The sequence below is a fragment of the Habropoda laboriosa genome, unplaced genomic scaffold, assembly GCF_001263275.1.
Source record: "Habropoda laboriosa isolate 0110345459 unplaced genomic scaffold, ASM126327v1 scaffold186, whole genome shotgun sequence".
Lineage (NCBI taxonomy): Eukaryota > Metazoa > Arthropoda > Insecta > Hymenoptera > Apidae > Habropoda > Habropoda laboriosa.
This window is the reverse complement of record NW_017100427.1, coordinates 1,705,760-1,723,318: the sequence shown is the minus strand read 5'-3', so window position 1 is coordinate 1,723,318 and position 17,559 is coordinate 1,705,760. Positions and strand designations below refer to the sequence as shown.

Sequence of the window (17,559 nt, the reverse complement as noted above, 5' to 3'; positions counted from 1 at the left end):
GAAACGTCTCGTCTGTGTATATGTCCAATACGTTCCTCATGAATAATTATCGCTCTTCTCGGCCATTACGCGCAAAAGGATTGCAACCGCATGCTGAACACCGCGAGCAACGAAATTCGAGTGGTATAACCCGGAAGCTTTTTCCTTCCGGTATTAAGTCACCAGGAGAGGGGAGGACCGGAGAAATTTTTTATATTGAAATACTCGAGCGGAAATTTCAACGGGCGTAATCGTAAAGAATAATCCTTACCCCAGGCTCCACCTTGGACGATGGCTCGTCCGAGCAGCCGCAACAGCCCATGCTTGACGATCCTTGGCAACAGCCGGGGGACTGCTCCTCCTGATCCTGTCCGTGAGCCGCGCTGGCCGGTGTCACGGATGCGCCCGCTTCCGGGAATAAATTAAAACGGAAGTTCTTTAATGCAGAGTAGTACGGGGCTACGATATGGATTCACGGTGTCGTCGTCGTCGTCGTCGTGAGAACGGTCCGCGGAAAATATATCGCATGCGCGAGGTGACGCAGGAGGACTGCTGTTGAAACACTTAAAGGTAGATACGATCGAGAGATAACCGGCGGGTGATAATCGACGAGCTGATGTTCGACGATAACACTGGAAATGAACGGTGCAACGTTTGGTATAATTCTGAGAAGTTTGCTTCTTCGTTTCTTTGGTTTATGAGTTTGACGGTTTGATGAAATTATGAATTAGGGTCGAAAAATTGGAGATTTTACGTGTGATCATTTTTGGGACAGGGGATACGTAAAAGCTTATGTCATAGGTATGATATCTTGTCCCTTTCTATAGAAGTTTCTTCCAAGAGTCTCTTTTGAGTTAGACACTCACACGGGATAAACTGTCGAGGGGTTAATGAAGAGTGGTGAAGTTTGGGATAGAGAGGTTTCTCCCAGGTGTTTAATTGTGTAGGAATTTGGTGAGTTTTTGTGGTATTTCGAGAATTTGGAATTTTTGTTTTTCGGCGGGATTTGTTGGAGGAATTGAAGTAGTGAAATTGATGGATCTGAGGATGAAGGGAATTGGAGAATTTCGGATTTATTGTCGGTTTGTAGCGGTTGAAGGAATCAAGCTACTGAAATTGATGGATCTGAGGAGGAAGGGAATTTTAGGGTGAAGGGAACTCGGACTACTGAACTTGGTGGATCTGAGGATGAAGGGAATTTAGAATTTAGAATTAGTTTTCTGTTTGTATTTTACTCGAACTACAGAAATTTCACCGATGAACCTGAAGATGAAGGAAATTTGAGAATTTAGAATTAATTATCGTTTCAAAGTGTCAAACTACCGAAATTTTATCGAGAATAATTCGAGATAAATTGAGCTTCTTTGATTGCACGTATCATTTTCACAATTGTAAAATTCACAAAATTGAAAATGACGACGTTGGGCTTGTCAAACCCTGTCAAACCGATTCAGGATATTCTGTTCAATTCGAGAAAGAATATTACGACCGTATTACTTGCAGAATGACAATTATACGGAATCCGGTAATACAAAGTGGCAAAAGTGGAACAGTGGTTTAAAGTAGAATTTTATTACGCGACAAGTGAAGCAAATGTGAAACTAATCGTAATATAACGTTAACGGAAGTTGAACTCCCGTGGGACGTTTTGACCCACATGCTCCACGTATGGATTAAACCAATTCGAAACTGTGAATGCTGTCGGAAATGGCTCGACGTGATACTTGAAGTAAATAATAAAAAATATGACCAACTATGAACATAGGTTGTAAAACCTTCTCCGATTGAAAACTTGAAGCTTCTATCAATAGAACCGATAAACTAACAAACGTCCTTTCTTTATCTTTATTTCGAACGTAAAATTCAAACAAAATCTATTTCTTTCCGTTCGATTTTGTTCAAATTCATATTCTCTCCGAGATTAAATCATTCCTACGAAAATATTGCTCGATATACGTATCTATACAATACTAACCTAGTTCTGTTATACCGTCAACCATAAATTATCAAATGCACAAAAACAAAACACTAATTTAGCTTAGCCAATAGGAGAAAAAAAAAAACGTGGTGAAATGAAAGGTTAAAGGCTTGCAGCACAACGAGGTTGCGAAATTAATCGACGTATCCCTTCAACAGCCTCACTAATTATCAAGATGGCCGATCGTCAACAACGAAACGTTTCAACGACGAGACAGAATTTAGCGTGAAAAATATATACTGCTTTTTTTTATGCTTTTCGCCCGGTGTCATTAATATTTCCCGAGACATCCTCTCTCGACGCGGGTCACGTCAGTTTCGATCGATTAATCGAATATGCCTGCACGCTATGGTAAAATGACTGGTACATAAGGTCCCAGAGTTGTTGCCTTTCTACGTATTTTTATTCCACCTTCTCCCTTTTTATTTATACATCAAACATTTCGAATAATTTGTTTTTTCTCGTTTTTCTGTTAAATCCTCGAGGTACGGTTTATTTTCCTCGACTGTGCATCTAAGCGACAGCTATTAGGTTAATTTACGTTGGGTATTTAGATCGATGTTTCCAACGAACCTTTAAATTTGATGAAAAAAAAACGCAACAGCTTGGAATTTCACAACTTTTTCCTATTTTTGGTGGGAATATTGTGTCACATTTTTCGCTTTCAAAAGAAAAAAGAAATGAAATGAAGAAGAAAAGAAAATTTACTCAACAGAGATTCAAACCTGAGAATTTCCAAATCTCGAAAAATCATAGTCCCAAAATTAGTACTGTATTAGTACTATGCTAGGAAAGAGAAGCTAATGTATCACAGATCGATTAAATCTGGCAATCTTCAGTTTTACAAATTAACAACGCAAAATGGAGTTAAAATGAATTTTTACTACCGACACAACTGTTCTCTACCAGACCTTGACCAAAAATCTGCGACGCGAGGCTCTGACTCTACCTTAAATCGTCGAATTGACAAAGACGTTTATTTCCAACGGCGAAACAACGCATCCAGTTTGTACAGTCGAACAATTCGACATTAGAAAACGACGAAAGAAACGTTATAATGTTGCGTTAGAAAACGAAAAAGGGCCGATTTTATTTCCAACGGAGGACAGCCTATTAAAACTTTGCCTCTCGATTAATCATCGGAATTGCGGTTATGAAACAAGATCGGTAATTGAAAAGCGAGAATGGAGTAAAAGCCTGCAACGGAAGCGTTCTTTGTAAACCTTTTTTGCGAAATATCAATGTGTCATTTGTTCATTTATACGTAATTAATGCGCGTTGAATCCTCTTGAAGCGTTCCGGACGTTTTCTCGGAAAATGTGAAAACTACAGTTGTCGCGTCTGCACAGCACAGTTCCCTTCTTCGTTATGTAGCACGAAACGGGTTCGCTGATTAAATAATTATCCAACGTAAATAAATGAATCTTGTAGGACTGGGCTAGTGCTAGAGGAGCAGCGTGTGTTCAGGTTAAATTTTTCAAACATCGAATCGCCATTTGGGTCGCCGCTAAATATTTTACGCGTAATGTTTCTGACTTTAAAGCATGCACCTGAAAACTTTCCTGTACCTCTTTCATTTTTAATATTTGTCGCTTCTGCTTTTTCATATACGAAGGATCGTACAGAAATCGTGCAACGACCTCTTTCGGTATTCCTTTCCGTATATTTTGCAAACAATACGTACGTACGTAGATTTTTCACTTTGACGGGCGGAATATCGATGACATGTAAACAGAAGAACAGAATATTTTTATATTAATTTTCATTGTCACGAACAATTTTGCTGCAAGTTGCTTTTATAAATTTCTACCGATCTCCGGAGGGAGGCAATTATTTCTTCTACACGCTGTACGAAGTGTTTGTACGTTGGTTTCTTTCTTTTTCCTTTCGAAATTAAAGCGATAGCTTGTTAAGAGAAATAAGTGAAACTTTGGTTTTAACCGCAGAACTTCAAATTGAGAAACATACTTGTGCCATTCATTACATATAAGTCACGTGAACTCGAGACAGAAATTGGACGCAAAATTTGTACGAACGATAAATTGGAAAAGCGTTGTATGTAGTTCTTTTTTTTTTTAATTAAAAAGAAGCTTGTCAAGTAAGTGAAATTTTGATTTTAAATAGAATACACATATCTGTAAACCGAGGAACGCACTTCTGTCACACACTGTATAGAACAAGTGACGTGAACTCGACGCAGAAATTGAATGCAAAATTTGTGCAAACGATAAATTGGAAAACTATTTTCACGTACTTTTTTCTGAATTAAAAAAACACTTGTTGAGAGAAATAAACGAAATTTTGGTTTCCAACAGATTACTCATTTCTGGAAACTCGGAAAGATACCCGAGACAACAATTACATGCAAAATTTGTGCAAACGATAAATTGGAAAATTATTTTCACGTATTTTTTCAGAATTAAGAGAACACTCGTCGAAAGAAATTAGCAAGATTTTGGTTTTAAATAGATTACACATTTCTGCAAACTCAGAAACACACTCGAGACAGAAAATTGAGTACAAAATCAGCAGAAATCATAAGTTACAAAATTATTTGGTATTTTTTGCAAAATTAAAGAAACGCTTGTTAAGAGAGACAAGCGAAACTTTGGTTTTAAATAAATTACTCACTTCTGCACACTCAGAAACATACTCGAGACAGAAATTGAGTACAAAATCAGCACAAACGATAAATTAAAAAACCCTTCGGTACTTTTTTCAGAATTGAAGGGACACTTGTTGAGAGAAACGAACGAAATTTCGGTTACAAACAGATTACACGTTTCTGCAAATTAAGAAACATAATTCCGTCGCGCACAGTGTAGAACAACACACGAGAACAGAAGGCAGAAATTGGATAGAGAACAGTGTAAACTATACACTATAAAGTTTTCACCTTTCGTTAAGTATTCCCATGAACACAGGTTGTTGCAACGCATCGCAGCGAACTGCATTTGAAGCGCGGAAAAGTCGATCAACGGGGACAGCGATAAAAATCGAACAAGCGCGGTTCGTTCGCGGCCACTTCCCACTTCCCAATTTCTACTTCGCACTTGCCACTTTATAATTCATTTCTCGTGCTTTCCAACTGCACACACAACACACACTCGCCGCCCCTCTTCACAAGTTCAAACGAGAGAAATGCATCGGGAAAAATTACCCTTACGCCGAATATAAATTGAGAATTCACCCACAAACGAGAATTAATTGCTACTCTGTAAAATCGTTATTTTTTCGCGATTTTTTCTCTTCCAATTTTGTACGAACAATTAAATTTCGAGAATAATCACTGTGCGAGGGAAAGTGTGCTTGAATTGCAGCGACAGAGTTTCGAAAGGACAGTGTTTGGGACTGAGAACTCGAGAATATCCGTGTGAAACGAACGAACGGGAGAATGCTTAACGAAAGATGCAGGAATTTCGGTGGACATGACTGAATGTCGGTTAAGAAGAATGAGAAAACTTCGGTTGAGAATGCCCAAGGAGAGTGAAACGAATAGAGAAATAGAAAACGCGGGGGTGAGAGAATGAATGGGGATGAAAGAAGCATTTGTGAAGGAGAGACAACGAGAGAACAGAGTATCGTGAGAGAGAGGGACAAATTGAGAAACTTTCAGATTTCTTACTTTAAATTACAGAAATTATTAAGGTGCTTTCGTTGAAATAAAGAAATAATGATATATACCAACTTATTTCCCATTAATGATTCATACAGCCTTATTTAAATCTACCAGAAGGGAAATAATTTAACCACACTCAACTCCTGTTGTTCTAGTGTTAATGCACGCAAAGGGAACGAATAATTTCGTCCACCTCGAACACCTCCCTTATCAGCAATAATCTAAAAAAATGTGTGGCGACCGCCACGGGGAGGGACCACGCACTTAGGCCTGGCGACTCTTGGCCCTCGAGGCGAAGAATCGAGAGATGTTTTTCCAAACATCTCCGAGTTTCTTCGTCCTCGAGGACAAGAGTATCGCCTCGGCAATGCAGGCCCGCGGCCCCACTTCCTGGGACTTTCCCAGGGAGCCCCGAAAAAGGCACGAGGAGGCCTTTGGTCGTAGACTTCCTTTCTACGCGCATCATGTAGTTTACATTTGAAATTAGTTTAAGCATTACGTTTAAATAAATATATTTTTGTTACCAAGACAGAAGTTCGCACAGACAGTTTTATTCGCACAGACAGAAACGTGGAGTAGATTTCAAGGCCATCTCTACTCTTTTTTCTCCAAATGAGACACTGTATTATTTTTTTTTTTTCATCACTGTGTGATAGCCGATGCTGAAACGATTTTAGCAACCTATCAATAAAGGTATACATATATATATCTAATTGGTTTTAATTGGAATACACATATATAGGTGTATACCATTGTCCCTCCAATTATTGAATAAAATGTTCCTACAACCTGTACCTTTCATTTAAAAGAAAGAAATACTCTCCGTCGGTCCTTCAGTTTGGCGAAAAATTACACTTTCGTGACTTGTGAAGCGGTTAATGGGAAATGGAGCGTATGAAGTGTCGTGCACGGAGGCAAGAAGTGTACGAAGTATCATTACGTGGGAAGCGTGAAGTGTGGAGTACGAATGATGAAGAGAGAGGCCCCTTTACGAGGATCGATCGATCGCGCGCGTGTAAAAATCAGTAGAACACAGTTTGGGGGTGGAGAAGGAGGAGGAAAAGGATCCACGCGCGACGAATTTAAAACCGGGAGTTGCTTTTCCTCCTTGGTCGATAAACCCGACGCAAACCAGCCAGCCAGGCAGGAACAATACAACTTATCGAGCGACACACATACCTGGTTATTGGGTACGTCAGATAAGAGGCGAAGGAACGAAAGGATCGCGAAGGAAAAAAACAAGAGAGAGAGAGAAAGTTGAGAGGGAAGGAAAGCCTCACCTGGAATACGGTTAGGCTCGTTGAAAACCACCGCGACCGTGTCACAGAGAATTAAGCGGCGGGCACGATATTTCTTCGCCTGTGAATGGAACGTGTCGAGCATGCGAATATCGTGTATCTTGATCGAATTTCGCGAAATTAAGGAACTTCGCGGATCTTGTTCGTCTCGCGTAAAACAAATGTGTCCCGGTTATAGGACTTTATTTCTATTTAGACCCCGGCTGATCTGATTGTTCAACATTTCCGTCTTACCGTGACGATAATTACGCTGGAGAATTTCAAAGGGTTTCCTAAGCGATTTCTTTCGGAACGAGCTTAGAATACGTTCGTTGTAAATAGTTTTTTTTTTTTTTATTTCCTTGTTTGAATTGGATGTTTGAATGAATTAACACTTTGCACTCGCTGGTGTTTTTTTGATGCAGGAAATTGGGGCTTGTTTGATAAAGAATTGATGAGATTTTGTGTACCTGGGGTATTTAAAAAATTGATGAAATTTTTTGGAACAAACGTATTTGAAGGAACGATGAAATTTTTGGGAACTAGCATGTTTAATACGTTACCGACGACGTGGAGTCTGGAAGATTAATATGAAGAATTTTTTTGAATACTTTATAAATAAAAAGAAATCGAAGACAATGTGTGAAGAATAGTTTCAGCGGTTTCGAACGAAATATGCAGAAGTATCTTTTCAAATATGTAATAAAAGCTTGATAATTTCGAATTATTTAAGAAGAGACTCTGAGACTCTGTGTGACAAAAACGGGACGTCATCGGTTACGAGTTACATTAATAATGCTCTGTTTCAATATTTAACGTATTTTAAACCCTGTAGTAGTTCATTAGATCTCGCTGATTTCTATCGTTTCACTGAAAAAATTTATGGGAGACCCAGAGAACTGCTGTCCTAAAAAATATCAGCTTCTGTAACATTTTCACTTTCTAAAAATTGCAGAGAAAAGGTAAAAGTTGCATTTAGCAAACTTCTCCTTTACTATTCCCCTATAAAAAAGATTCCTAAACTCTACGAAAACCTTTAAGAAGTCTTCCATTAATTATTTACCAAACGGTGAACAATAAATCTGCTCGTAATCGTCTCTGAAGAGCAAAGGGTTAAAAAGTCTGCAATTATTGAACTCCATCGCGCTAACCGAATTACCAATTAATAGCGGAAGCAAACAGAAACAAGGACAGCTATTGATACAGCTGTTTACTTCCCATCGAAAGAATCCGTGGCTCCAACAAGTACTTTCCGCGAAGAAACCAATTCTTTCACGAAAATTCCGTTCGAATCGATCCCCCCAACGGAATACCAGCTGAAACTTTCCCAACAAAACAATTCTCACCTATCTGGTTGCATAATCGTTGAAAGAAAAGAAAAAAGCGACGGAAAAATATTGCATCGGGCGAGAGAGTGGCGAGTAAAAGCGCCCGAAGCAAATAAAAATTCATCAATTATTCCCCAATTACCGGTTCAAGAATACGTCATTCACACACACATACGGACGAGGGCCTCCGCGAGATGCACCGGTAATTGTCCCTTTTCCCCACACCCTCGGGAATATTTTATCTATCTCTCTATGCGGGGCTGGAAAATCGTTCAATCGGACGATCAAATATTCCACGGGCGCAAATGACACAGTTGCCGGTCGGTAAATTTCACATTATTTGCAAATTGGTGCGCGACTGTGCACGCGCGCGCGCAATTCGTCCGCTATTATCGCTCGCATTATTCCCTATTCTTGGATCGAGCCGGTTACCGATTTCTGCACACACTATTAAGCCCTGGGAAACACGTTCACCGACTGGCCCGTTCTCTATTTTTACACTTTCGACCGATGCGACGGTTTAGCCGGTCAGGATTTATTGTAATTGCGCTCAGGTACTCGGAGTCGTCATTATTTCGTCGTTTTAACGGCGATCGTTAATCCTTGTACGGAGTTTTCGCGAAGTCCCGCGTATAAATTTCCGTCGGACTGACCGGATATTATACGAGTATCTACAAGACACTAGTGTGAAAAGATAAATGATTCCATATGACGCGAAGAGAAAAATTGAAGAAAATTCGATTAATGAAGAAAGTGTGCCAGCACACAAGAAGTGACGTCCGTGGAAATGAATTTTAAGCGATTCTGAGAGTTTAAGTGTGCGTGAAAAATATCACTGATTTCTATTAAAGAACGAATCACACAAATTTCCTTCTTCTTCGCAAAGATTATTAACGCTTGTCGAATAATTCAAAATTTAGTTTGTTAATAGTTCAAAATTTGTAATTTAGAAGAAGTCTCAGTCCACACGGTAGGTACATTTAACAACGGAGCAAACCAAGAATTAGCGACGCGATTTTCGGTCAAATTGACCCACTTTCAAAGGGTTAAAACGGCCCGGGGAGTACATCTCTTACGTCGTCGCTCCTTTAGCACGGTCGCAGGTCGGCAAACATTTGTCTGGCCATGTTCTTATTGAAAATTGTGGGTTGTTTGTGGACGCGTAAAGGGCCAGGTGCAAAGGTTAGATGAATCGTGGGCCTCTGTGATTGCGGAACGTGATAACGGTTTAATTCTTCATCGGGGGGGAAATGGGGTAAATTGGTTTCGGGTGATGTTGGCGGAAAATGTTGGAAACGAGGAGTGTGATTATTGTTTAGAATGGTGGATATCGGTTGGGATTAGCGCGTTTCACGGTGGAAAGCTTTCAAATATTAAACGCGTCGAAATTGTTATACACACGGTAATTTCGATCGTTCTTTCCGACCAGTGATTTCGTTCGATAATTAACTAGAAATGAACAGGCGATCTATGGCATAGCCGTGCAATGTATGCATAAATTTACGAATACGGAAATTAATTTTGCCAATTGTAAGATTTATGGAAGCCGATTGAATTCATTATCGTCGGTTTGTTACCTCGCCGCGCGTTTAGAGCGATACGCGGGAAAGAAGAGAAGTGTACAGGCGAGCTAGAGAGGATGGTTTTGAGGGATTAATGGTGATGACACGATGAAAGAATAGCAGCACTCGGGAACAATGGAATGGTGAAAATTTATTATATTAACAGAGATGATAAATCGCCGGTGAACTTCCGTTTCGTTGATTATTCAAGATTCTCCTTTGCTTTCGAAATTATTATGCATTTTCGCAAGAAATATTCGAACCGTGTCTCGAAACGAAGTTCGACTTGGGTGAAAATTCGCGAAGAGAGAAAAATATGTTTCGGGGGAAAGAGAGAGTGTCGGGTTTGGTTGTAGGTGTTACCGGAGGACGTTGAAGCTGTTTACACACGCGGCGAGTTTATCGAAATTTTAATTGGGACAAACATCGTGACAAAACCTGGTTACCGTTTTAACGCGTGAAATTCGAATCGCTTAACTTTTCAAGTCATTACCAACGCTGCAAATGATGCTGCGAAAGTTGTAGAAGTTCTAAGGCGGAACGATGAGTCGGTGTTTAAGTTACTCGATATAAGCCCATTATAACAGCTATTAATCTCTTGCATGATTTTCAACCAACTTTTACGATCGTTAGAGGGATGGTCTAACAAAATTGTCTGGTAACGCTTTGGGTTTCGCGAAATCGGATAAATCGTGTCTCAGCGATATCTTCGATATATCTCACGAGACAATTTTTTTACTCAATTGAAATGGCTTCAAGGGATAAACAAGACGAAAGAAAGAAATTTAAAAAATTTCAAAGTTTTATTAAAAGATCATTTTAAAGCCATATTATGCATATTTCAGTAGGGAAAAAAATAAACAAAAGAGACAGCATTTATTAAAAAATTTTTCTTCGCCGCAGATAAAGAAGAAAGTTACCTTATCCGTGAATTGTAATATTTAATAAACACCGAGATAATAATAAATTGAAATTTAAAGAAACACGAGAAATCGAAGGAGCTTGAACGATAATAAGTGTCACATTGTGCATCATTTTGCAACCCTTCTCCGACTCGAGGCGCGATTGCATAATTGCGAATCACCGAGATAATCGCTTATCGTCCATTATCTTCACGGCAAAGTGCCCTTTGATTGTCCCGGTCGTCATTAACAATTACTCGATACTAATAACCGAAGCTACCGCGCATTTATCATCAGGATGTAGTGATCAGGTGACAGGGTAACGCAAAGTAGATTAGCATCGTTGCAACTAGCCGGTGGTGACGTGGATGATAACGGTCCGCTAGAATCGAACAGTGATTACTTAAATCTCGTTTATCCGGAACTGCTGTAACCGTGGTGAATCATAGTATTTTCGGATTGGAAAAGCACCATTCGATTCTTTCGCGTCGTTATCGCGTGCATAGGGAGAGGAAAAAACTTTCAGAATTGAGTGTTCTTCGTAGAGTTTCGCGACATTAAAGAGCTTATCTTTCTTTTATCAAGCAAAAGTTCGCGTCAAGAACAACTGTAAATTCAAGAGGAATCATAACATACATATTTGTAGCTCCTGTTTTAAAACCGTGTTGTAAAAAAGCACAGTTTCCTTGGGAAAGTGTGCAGTAACGTTGCAGGAAATAGCAAGTACCGAATTGTCTTGACACAACTGACGTAACGTATCCGTCTTACGTGAATTAAGGAATAAAGTAAATTTCGTTCGTTTTCAAAACTGACAATTGTATTACTATTATTTTAGATTCTTCTACTTTCCTGGACTATTCTGTTGCCCTTCTTTTTCCTCTCCTCGAACTTTTTCATTCAAAACTAACGATTTTTGTATGGTTGGAATAACGAAATGGGGAAAAGTGTGTAGAATTGTGTGGAAATTATTTTAATTGAAAACACTACTTTCCCAGGGAAAATGATTATCTAAAGTTTCATTTTAAAATACGACGTTTCATATGCAATCTGATATTATTGAAATATGTATTTTAATTGACATATTTATTAGAACTGAGATGCTATATTACCAAGATATTTTCGTCCGCAAATAAATATCAAGACGTGTATACAGTTTGGCGAAAAAGTTCTCTTTTCCCGACCCGAAGTGCCGAACACCGTGAATTTTCTGTTACCACGTGACCGTCCGGCAAATTGTCGAGCACGAATCGAGACGATAACATCTTAATCTGCAACTTGTTTTAATTGGAACAGATGGCTATCTCGTTAATTGGAACTTTATCGATAACGATCGAATTTGTTTGGATTGGTTCGAAGAAACTTGGAGATTCTCAGATACAGAGATTCGTATATCTCGCGATCTTATCTTGAAACAATGATTAATCTGTGAAATTAATCAGTTCGTGAACAGTTATCTCTGTTTCGTCGAGAAAAGAAGATTCAGATCATTCTCGAGAATTTCAAACCTGCGACAAAAATTTGATAAGACATCTTCAAAAACGGGGTAGCAGAATTAATGATAATACTATCTTATTAAATATTATCTAATATGTAAATACCAAGAATAATTAATTTATTCATTATTCCAGCACGTTGTTCTGTGGTAATTGATAAAATGATCTGGTACCGCTTAAAAATTTCGTGCAATTAATGTGATCAGCGGTGAAAAGGGCATTAGTCAAAGTTGGTAAAAGGTATTTAACATTATTTATAGAGACTCGGCGCTATTAATGCCGTTTAAACCTGAAACAATAAATCCTCCCGGAGAAGTTCCAACAGAGAGTTACGTGTTTAATTTACAACGTGTAATCTGACTTAACATTCTGCATGGTTTCTATGCAACTATGTCTGTCACGATCTTAAAAATACCACTGTAAAAGTTTCAACATTGTTATCTCGCGATATTAATAAGCGACTTGCATCGAGGTCAACCGATGAATTATTCTTACGAAAACCGTGTAATTAATTGTTATCAACAATTTACAGAAATTAAACTTCGTACGCGCAACGTGACTGTGCAACCGTGCAATAATATATTTATACGTGTATTTTCGAGCTAACACCCGTTTCATTTCTGCCGCTCAATTCGTTGAACATTAGAACAAAAACGACTGATATTCATCACGCGGTATAAAGTTTCATTTCACTAGGACAACGCGGGACCATACGTTGCGAAAGGAAGCGCACCAAAAATCACGGGGATTTAAATGGAAAATTATGGATCATCCAGCAGAGACCTGCTGGACACCGGCCTCCGCGAATCATCGCTGTCTTTTTTCTCCAAGTTCAACGAATTATTTCGACAGGCGAGAGGCGAGAATGGTAAATAACGTTAAAAATATAAGTGACGAGTTACTTTTGTTTTTTTGTTATAAAGTTAGCGAACAGACGGAAAGTATGTACATACGTTGTAGAATGGAAGATGTATTATCGAGAATATACGGCGCATTTTAACGAGAATTTCGCCTCGTTCAGAGAAGAGCAGTTTCCAACTTTGCAGACTGTAAATGCTGATTATTTAATAGAAAGTCTTACGAGAGATTGGAAAGCGTGAAGATGAGAACTGTGATTGTACCACGTGTATCCTAAATAAACGTGTATTACATAGGAGAGTTGTAGAAATTAGGGTGATAAAATGCAACGAGAAGGATACCGTTAATTTCTTGTATCACGATTTCTTAATATTCAGTATTCGTTGCTTTAATATTGCAAAAAACGTTGATTTTGCACTTGGAGATGCGGAATTTTTATTTGAAACGAGCGGCGAAGTTGAATCTCGTTGAAATTACAACCTATTGAAATTCAACCTTGTTACAAACTATAAATTATGTGTCGTTATATACAGCGACATTCGGAAGAATTAGGACACCTGTTATGTTTGCACGGAAAGTATTGTACGGTTTAAATTATATTTCTTCGCCAAAAGTTTGTATTGCATCGTTTCATTTTCTTTTGCAGCTGTAATTCCTTTTATGTTATATTATGTTGTGTGCTAAAACAAGTTCAACGGTCTACAAACTAATTTTCAAACTCAATTTCGTGTCGATGTTTGGTGTAGCATAATCAATGATACACTGTTGGGACTTTATTTTTACGAGGGCGCCTTAAAGGGGTTTAAAAATAGGCGTAAGTTTGGGAATTTTTTTCAATGGTAAATATTGAATTAAAAGTTCCAATTTTTTCAGGGGATGTAAACGCAACTTTCAGCTTTCTTCTCCAATTTTTAACGATTTGATATCTCGTTAATTTAATGTTTTGGGAAACGTTTAAAGAGAAGTTCTTCCTCTTCAAACTACCACCGTTTCTGACACCGTTCTGCACGAAGAGATTTCGCAATAACTCCTCCAATTTGTAACATTATGCTTTCAAAAAATTAGAGAAAACAGCTGAAAGTTACGTTTACATCCTCCAGAAAAATGGGAACTTTTCCTCCAGTACTTACCAACCAAAAAAAATCCCAAACTTTACCTGTGTTTAAACGCCTCAAGGAGGTGTATCCTCTTAAAAGGAGACAGATATTTAGAAATTTTATCGCAAGGATGTTAATAATTTTCTAACGACTGTTCAGCTTCACGTCCCACAAGTATCCTCGTATATTTTAAACGAGAATGTACTGGAACCATGAACAACACCACGACTGTGAATCGATATAACAAAACGACGAATTAAAAACCAACGTAAACTTTCCTTTATCTCTCCTTAATTTTACACGATTCATTACTTACATACACGATGTCTTTACGAAATACGTGTGTGGTATACTGGAATATTTGAAGCGACACGGCGGAAAATTCCAATAATTGTGAATTGTTGGGAAAATACAGGAGAGAAAACGCGAGAGCCTGGAACGGCTCGGAATCGCGTCGCGAGTTCAGCGGAGACAATGGCGGGGACGACGATGTCGAAACGGGCGCGGGGAATCACCGTGAACTCGTTGCAGCGTACGCGAGAGGAATTAACCAGAATCGTGACTCACTCGTCGATTGCCACCGCGACGCGTTAACGAGAGAGTCTTCGCCGTGACACCATTGTCGGATGCCCGCGACTTCCGGCAGCCTCGCGACGCGACCTCGCTACTTACTAACAAGCAAGAGGATCTAGAGCTTATCGCTGGAATAATTCCGTATATCTCTTCGCGGGGGGATAGAGAAACCTCCTTCTCCTTTCTACGTCAGGATATTTCCAAATAACGAGCCTCCCTCCTGGTCGAATTCTCCATTGGCAATTCACTGTGACTGGTAGAGAAGAGTGTACTTCCGTCCACCATTACGACGGGACTTTCTTTTGCAACTTTCCACGAGTTGCTCGTTAATTCTTTCGTTGCACTTTCCTTTAACCCTCTTCTATCTTTGAGACGCGGAGTTGTACGTCGCTTGGTCGAGAGATCGTGTATATTAATTGGAGTAGTTGGACGAGAAGGTTACAGAAAGGATGAAGATGCAAATGACGATGTTAAGAATAATTGAGTTTCGACCAAGTTTACCGTGCTGATATTCCTTTGGTGTGTTCTCTGGATTGACCCTTTCTTTGTTCGCGAGGAGAGAAGTTGTGAGTGACTACAAGTTTAGATTTCGATTTTAACGAAGATAAATTAACTTTATCGCTTCCATCGACTGTACCGACACAATGGGTTTTCCCTAAACCCTGTGACGCGCGCATTAACAATATCTCACTCTCCAGAGGCGGTGTGTTTATGTTGGGCGTTGACCAAGGCCATAATTCCATTGGCATTTTGGCCTCCCAAAGAAGGATCGTGAACTGAAAACGAAGAGAACGAAAGGCGAATTCTACGAATCAGAATGGACGAGATACAGTGGAAAGAAGAAACACAGTGGCGTGTAACAATAAGAGAAAATTCAAGAATAAGTTCAAGCAGCTCGAGCAATTGTCGCATTTACATAATTCCAGACATTACGCCAGAATTAAACAGATGACAAATGTGAACGAGTGGAACGAGAAGTTTAATGGTACATTGCCCTCTTGGAGCAATTTTCTCCCCTGTTTATTCCTCGTTTCTTCTTTTCTGTTTCACGGTGTTTGATAGCTTAGAAAGATAGGGAAAATAAAGATACACGAGGACAATTGCAAGTAACGAGGACTCAGACGAATTCCTAATTGCTAATTGACTTTAATAGCCAGCGCGGCTCGGCCGAACCCGTTGAACATCTGATGCACAAAATAATTGGGAGGATCTAATTAGACGATGTTATCACCAGAAACGTGACTCCTTAATTATTTCAAACTGTTGTGATAACGTATTAATCATAAGATAATTTCAACTATGCACACTAACGTGGGCCAGAATAAATTAGGGTGTTGAATAAATTTCTTGCGGAGTTGGATGCAAATGACAAGTGTTTGGGGTAGCATGAAAGAGATTGAGTGGCTACTTGGGATGCGAGAATCTGTTTCGAGAGAACCGTGTGTCTGAATGAATTTCAGGAATGCAGCTGGAATTTTAGGCGAGAGGAAACGACCAATATATATATATATAGATAGATAGATAACTGTGTTTCGAAATGGTGCTACCCGGTGATGGAAGTGTAACAACATGGATATCAAGCTCTTAATTTAGAATCGAAGGAATCGAACGTTCCGGGTCGATCATCTTGAAACTTTGGACTAACTTGAAAGTTAAGAGAAAATTGAAAAATTTCTTCGAAATTCTTCGAAATTTTCCCTGATCAAGTTTTGGTAATTCGCCCATATTCGCTACAAGCACTTTTAATCTTTTAATATAAAATCACAGACCAAGGTTCTTGATAAATTAAAAGATTTCTTTTGAAATTCTTAAAAATTAAATTCATAAAACTTTCTTTTCAAATTCTTAAGAAAATAAAGAGTGAAGAGCGTAAATAAAAATTCCTTTTCAAATTTACAAAATTAAAGAACACAAAGAGGTAGAAGTGTAAATAAAGATATTTCCAAAGAATGAAACGAAGAAATTCTTCAAAGTTAAATAAAGAAAATTTTTCGTCAAAACCCGGCGAAATTGAAGAAACTGTATTCGATCGGAGTTCGATGTTCGATAACTTGAATTGAAATTAACGATTAAAAGTGCTGAATGTAACAAGCGTTTCAGATCGGACGGACAAAGGGAAATCAAAGGGCCGAGGGGCACAAAAGCGGAGTCACAGTCAAAGGGTTAAACGACGCCGCTAAGGGTTAAAGGGTTAAGGTAGAACGTGAAACGAGAGAAGTTTAAGATTAGCATTGTAATAGGTTCAGCTTAATACATAACGTTCTTATTCGTATCTCTCGCTTATTCATTCGAATCGACCTCACCTTCCGTGGCATCGCCTCCTCTTCCTACATCATGAATAATACACTAGAAAATTATGTTCTTGCACTTCGTACGTAGCTCGTGATGAACTGTTTGCGAGGAGGGCGTACAGGCCGGACTGGTCTTAACCCACTGTACGGTCAATATTTCCTCTGGCTTATGTGGTCTTTCAAACGATTCATTGTACGTCCGGCGAAATAAACGACGGGGAAGCTAACTTTCGTGAAAAATACAACGCGGTATATCTTTTGTATCATTAGTAATTTATTGCCGGCAGGAATATCGAGAAATTTAATTAAAAGTTTGTTCGGGAATCGTTAAAGTCTCGTTAGAGTGTTGGCAAAGAAAAGTAACCGAAGAAACCAAACGAAGAAGAGGAAGGCAATTCTGAACGATTAGGTAACTACTTCATTTCAGAATAAGATAGAGATCTAACGAACAGAGAATTATACGTGACGGAACAAACAAATTCGATATAATTCTAACTGTAGAATTGAACGAAAATATTTCACACCGTGTATACAACTTCGCAGTCTATCTATCGCATGTCTAACGAGGAAGAATTAAATATTCAAACGTGAATTAACTAATT

The 17,559-nt window shown here is 38.9% G+C and overlaps 1 protein-coding gene across 1 annotated transcript in view; it reads right to left on the bottom strand.

Moving 5' to 3' along the window:
- Window positions 1-17,559, bottom strand: part of LOC108575574 (choline transporter-like protein 1) — a 53,259-nt gene that overhangs the window by 14,033 nt on the left and 21,667 nt on the right. The window contains exon 2 of the mRNA XM_017938396.1: window positions 251-387. Within this exon, the coding sequence (XP_017793885.1) occupies window positions 251-301 (51 nt within the window). The 5' untranslated portion in view covers window positions 302-387. The remainder of the gene's footprint in view (window positions 1-250; window positions 388-17,559) is intronic.